The sequence below is a fragment of the Atta colombica genome, unplaced genomic scaffold (genome assembly GCF_001594045.1).
Source record: "Atta colombica isolate Treedump-2 unplaced genomic scaffold, Acol1.0 scaffold27, whole genome shotgun sequence".
In the NCBI taxonomy this organism is placed as follows: Eukaryota; Metazoa; Arthropoda; class Insecta; order Hymenoptera; family Formicidae; genus Atta; species Atta colombica.
The window spans coordinates 2,456,484-2,462,636 of NW_017259370.1; the positions used below are offsets into that span (position 1 = coordinate 2,456,484).

At 39.5% G+C, this 6,153-nt stretch overlaps 1 protein-coding gene across 1 annotated transcript in view; it reads left to right on the plus strand.

Annotated features, from left to right (window-relative positions):
- Positions 1–3,681: 3,681 nt before the first annotated feature.
- LOC108689365 (sonic hedgehog protein A) overlaps positions 3,682–6,153 on the plus strand; it is a 44,554-nt gene continuing 42,082 nt past the window's right edge. Inside the window, exon 1 of the mRNA XM_018196101.1 lies at positions 3,682–5,171. Within this exon, the coding sequence (XP_018051590.1) occupies positions 4,791–5,171 (381 nt within the window). The 5' untranslated portion in view covers positions 3,682–4,790. The remainder of the gene's footprint in view (positions 5,172–6,153) is intronic.

Genomic DNA, 6,153 nt, shown 5'->3' on the forward strand with positions numbered 1-6,153 from the left:
TTCTCTCCTTCTCATCGGCTATGCTACACCGCCCCTGTCCTGTTTGTTTTTCCTCGCGTCGTCTTCCGTTTGCTAAACGCACCTTAAATTACGCGGCCGATGATAAATATTTGAGCCGTCCATTACATGAAAGGCCCACTCGGACCGTCGTTCGGTCGGTGTTACCTCCGCTTGCTCGACATTAGGTTCCTCCAGGATATCGTGTTACTTCGAAAAAGAGACAGCTGAGCTCATACATTCACGGCGCATCGTGGACCGCTTGTCTTGCTGACAGAAATTTGCAGGCTAAAGAAAAACTTTCGGTCTGCACTGGCATTTTCCGATTCAACGAATAGTTAATTACTGAATAGCGAGTTAATTACTGAAAGATTAAAATATCTTTGTTTTGATAACTACTATTTTTGTTGTATACATAGAACATCGTATTTAATGGTCTTACATTTATGCATTTTTATTATTGTTCTATGACCAATTCAGAATCAATCCTCTTTTTTTAGTTGACGTCAAGCACTGTTAAATTCATAATGCCAAATTATACTCAAGTCATTTTTAAATATATCTATAGATTGCCATTGCAACTCTTATTTAATTTGACTAAAACAATGGAGTTAAACGATTTAATTCAAGAAAATATATTCACTTTGATCCAAATTTAATTATTTACTAAACGCATATATTTACAGATGATGTTTATCTATGAAACTAACCACAGAAATAGATTGATTTACACCCAAAGATTATAAAAAAAAATAAAAATCAATAAAAATTCAAATTAATTTATTTTGATTCTTAACATCAATAAAGTCAAATTTTGTAATAAAAAATCGTTTTGATTTTTTATGATGTTAAAATAAAGTCATTTTGACTTTCTCGTGACTTGATGTGTTCTTTGAGCATTTTAACCTAGAATGAAAAATAAACAAAATATTATTTAGGTAACTCGAGGGATTGAATTACTAGTGTTCCTTTGATATCTAGCAGTAAAGAAAACCATTGTTCATTATTGCGAGTATGAATTTGATTTGAACGTGAATGAAAATGCGTTTTAAGATACGAGATATGTAATTTATCACAGATATTAAGACGTTCCGTTAAGAATCTGTAATAAATCGTATCTGTAAGAAACTGATAAGAATCATACGCAATCAAGACTTAGATATAATATGGATACGATTCGACACGATAAAACCAATCGATAGCATGCTATTTTCGTTGGTCTCATAACTTAGCCTAGAATCGAATATCACAAGTGAGAAGACTGTCTAACGCGAACAGAAGGAATCTTAATCGTAGCTCCATGCATAGGATCATCGACAATATTCTCTTCTCCTTTATATTTTCTCACGATGCAATGATCTTACATGACACGGCAACGCCGCGCCGTTACTTGCACCTCGATAGCAGAATTTTATTTCCAATCCCCCGCGCGCGCAACTACACATACACGCGTACACAATACACATACCGCAGCTGGCCACGAAAGTCAAAGTGCCTCGTAACAGGATTATGAAATGTTCCGGAGTAGCGTTCCATGGATGTTTACAGCCCGCGAATACTCGTTACCTTTTATTACCAGCAAGTTTCAGCGATTTCTGGCATTGGCTCCGTTAACGAGCGACATTTTATATTTTCATTGGGCCGTAATTCTCCCCCTTTCCGCGTAGGGCGATGCATACGGCTCGTAATTCGGCCATTGTGTTTCCGGTTGCACCGCCGAGAAAAATTTACAAAAAAAAAATCAAGTCCATGTAATGTCAGAAGGTGTGGAAATTTGGTTTTGAAACGCTGGAATAGTTTCCGACAAAAACTTTATGAGTTTATCACAGATATTATCACTCTGGTATTATCACCTTCTTGCTTCTAAGAATATTTTATTAGAACCTTTGCAAGTTTTAACATAGGTGTTCAATATAACACACTTTTTCTATAACATAAAAATTGTTTATATTCTGGAATTTCCTTCAATTCCCTCATATTCAAAAATACAAAAAAATCTTACCATTTTTATTTAAATCATTTTTACCTCTTTTATCTAATGCTGGATAAACAATTTGAAACTAATTTCTATTTCACGGAAGTTTATTCGTAAAATCATCACGTTTTAAATGATCATGACGCGTTTAGATACATCTGTTTAGTTTAGATACATCTGTTAACATGTGTTAACAAATATTTGATTCAAATTTAGTTAGAATTTGTTATTAGATATAATGAGAAAAATAAATATTTTTCTTTTTTTATTTGAAGAATAATTTCACTGATTGAATGTGTCATTACATTAAGCAAAACTTATATCATCAATTTACTTTCTTATTTCATTTTTTTCTGTGAAATCTGACGAGCGAATATGCGCAAAGCATTTATATACGAATAGTGTCAAGAATTAGGAAATATTATTTCACGACGCGCGCGGACGAAGTTTTGCTTTTCAACGCGGTTGTAGTTATAGCCAGAATGCCGCGGGCACGTTTCAGCACGATGTTGTGTAAATGCGAACGGGCTAGTGATCGTCTGTGTATTTGGGAAAGATGTTTATTATCAGTAAACTGAACTCTTTGCCATACCCCCCTTCTCTGCTTGTTCACCCTCTGCGAGGTAGACTTAGACTTTCATATCAGTTGCCGTATAGCCGTGCCCGGTCTCGTATATTTCACTCGCGCTGTATAATACCGATCAACGGTATTTGGCTCACATAATCGGTCCTCCGATGTGCAAATACCAATCGCATTTCTCGCAGACAGATCGAACGGTAACGATGATCAATGATCGTACAACGTTCGCACATCCGTAATCGGTACGATTCGTTTACGGATTTTTCTCACGATATCTCGTGAAAGTGTCAAAGTACTCGAAGAGATAATAAACAGCCAACATCCACACGCGCAGTTATCAATTAACAATAACGTAAAAAAGGAAAATAATTTACTCTGGTGAATGATAGTTAATTGGAACGATAGTTAATTATTATTCATGTCCATCTATATCATATAATTTACGCGTAATATAATAATTGTCGAAAGCCAAGTGTTTAAATGTCAGTCTTCGTGAAAATTTTACAAAATGAGAAGGAATTGCGAACCTATGCCGAACTGAACCACGAGTACTAATACTAGAAAAAGAAAGAATTGAATGAGCGAAGAGAAAGAAACTAAAGAAGAAGAAAAGAGAACGAAGAGTTCTACAGCGCTCCAAGTATCGTCAAGGTCATTCTTGTAAGCCTCCCACGCATCCCGTGTTGCTTTTATCATGGGGGTAGAAAACCATTAGAAATTTTCGCGATGTCCTATATACGTAGTATAATGTTGGAAGATTTTACAAAGTGAAGACCCGAGGGAGTGCGATAGGTAAAGAAAGCGACGCACTCCGATGAAGAGAAGAACGAAGTAACGAGGTAAGACGGCCCGACGGAGAAGAAGTGTAGTCCAATCGGCGATAGACGAGAAACACCGAAGAAAGAAAGATAGTAAAAAAGAAACTGGCGGATGGTGAATAACGAAGAAACAGAGAGAGAGAGAGAGAGAGAGAGAGAGAGAGAGAGAGAGAAGAATAAGATGAGTAGAAGAGAATGAGAGACCGATCGCGTCTAGTCGAAGAAGAAAACTGGAAGATTATCATCTTTCTCTTCCTTTCTCTCGTTCTTTCTTCGTTATCTTTTACCCTTCTTTCTTTCTCATACTTTCTAACTCTTTCTCTTTCTTTTTCTTTCTCCCTCCCGTCACGTGCACCTGTCTTCGTTTACCTGGTAAACGCCCCGCCCCGGCCAATAGAGGTACAGCGGGCCTCGTGACGTCAGTCACGCGTACCAGGAGGCCCTAGGTGGAGGGGCGAGATCATCCACCACTACCTTTGGAGGCCACGAAAGCCTCACGGGGACCAGCCCGACCAGCAGCTAGCAGCAGCCAGCGGCGGTGGTCTCGCTGGCCGTTTGCCGCGGGGTGGGGGCAGGAAGAGGGGTACTCCTGGACCTGGTCAGACCAAAGAAACAACGCAGGAATACCCACCGAAACCCATCCTGCATTTCCCACCACCGGCTCGTCCGGAAAACGTGCGCTAGCTTCCGGACGTCGTTCGTCCGAGTTCAGTCAAGTGAGTCGACTCGCACGTACCTTCTCTTCGACGAAAACGATTGCAGAGGGTTCCACTCCGGAAAGACGGGAGTGTTGGCTTGGCGCGTGTCGACGAGAATTTAAAGGGCCCAGTACCGGTAGAGAGAACGTCGATCAATCGAGGAAATTCGGCTTAGAATAATTCTCTGTGAGACAGCATTTAGGATGCAGAAAGATCCCTTCTCGTAAATTCTCCAATTTGGTATTACGAGTTAATGATATCCCGGTGTGGTGACCGTATGTCACCTCCTTACGGTAATCAAAAGAGAAAAAAAGAGGATCTTTTTTCGATCCTCCTAGAGATAGTAGCCTCGCCATAGTCAATCTTCGCCGATCTGTCGATCGCTCGTGTTCAGATTCTCTCGGTGAATTATCATTTAGTTTTTGATCGGTCGCGCGCGGAGTTTAACAACGCAATACGGGGATCACATCGGTGGTAAGAGTGCGTGCACGGGGGGTGTGTGATGCCCTGGTTATGGTTAAGCGTGAGTGAGGTCAGTGGCAAGAGGCGGAGAAGAAGAATCGGTAGCAGAACGTCAAGCGGATTGTCACCCTCGTCATCGTTGTTGCTGCTGCCGCCGCCGTTGTTACCGCTGTCGTCGTCATCGTCGTTCTCCCAGCCGTTCTGGAGACGACGAGAGCAGTGACCGCGCAAGGTCGACCTCGAGGCAGAGGCACGCGATTATGGTGCACCATTATCACCGTCGCCGCGGCCTCCAGGCGACCCACCACTATGCCATTGGGAGTCGCGTAGGCACTTCGCTCTTTCAGATTCTTCTGTTATTCCTCAGCCTCTGGCTGCCTGTGCTCGATAACAGTGGTTTTGCTTTGGCGTGCGGACCCGGCAGAGGCGCCGGCCGACGGCCGAATCTGAGGAAGCTTACTCCTCTGGTCTTCAAACAGCATGTGCCAAATGTCAGCGAGAACACCTTACCGGCGAGCGGACTCAGTGAGGGACGGATTACTAGATATGACCCCAGGTTCCGAGACCTGGTACCCAATTATAACACGGACATCATCTTTAAGGACGAGGAAGGCTCTGGCGCTGATCGTCTCATGACACAGGTGAACGCGTGCGCTCTTCTTTTCAAAGATGCAAATAAATGAAGGATGAAGTGTTATCTTTTAACAAAAATGAAAAATGTAAAAAATCCTTATTGTTTCATTCAATAATTTACATAAATTATTTTTTCCGATATAAAAAATTATATGAACTTACGATAGTTTTTAGCGAGTTACGTGAGATAAATCTATAGATTGAAATAAATTCACAATGAGATAAATAAAATTAGAGTAAAATCACATAATGATTAAAATTAATGTATCATCTTCATTAATTTGTACCTTTAATTACTTGTTCTCTAATACGATGGATTTAGAAATATCAATCAATTTAGAAGTATTATAAAAAACTGTAAGTGAAATCAAATATGAAGAAGACATATTTTAAACTTCTTTAAACGACAGTAATTTGATTGTAAGACTTTCGTTATTTGTTGTAATGGGAATTTTTGAATTTTGGCGATTTTAACATCAGTGGTGATAAAATGCAGCTCTGCGCTGTTTAAGTTATGATAAAGATGACCGTCCTTGAAGCAGTCCGGCTCATCGGTGAATCATTCTACGAAATGACACCATATTTATGGGGGATATCATGTACGACCAATCAATCGGTCGATCATGGTCGCGTTCGGTCTCATATTAATTGAAGTGACAATTAGACGCGACATTATCATCGAGATTGATAGGTTTCTTGCTTCCTCGTCGATTTATCTGGGTGCAAGATGAAGTATAATCCCCGAAAAAATGCAATCAGAAAGCTTTACATTAAATTTCAGTAACAACGGCGTTTGTGTGGCATTTTCCTAAGAGTTTGCAGTTGTTTTTTTCTAAAAAAATATTTTTTTAAAAAGAATATGATTATTTATACGTTTTATATGTGACTTATCCCTTTAAAAGACACATATACACTTCGATAATTTCGCAAATAATTTGTATAACAATAATTTTATTTAACTTAAATATATTTATTTATATAAATATATAA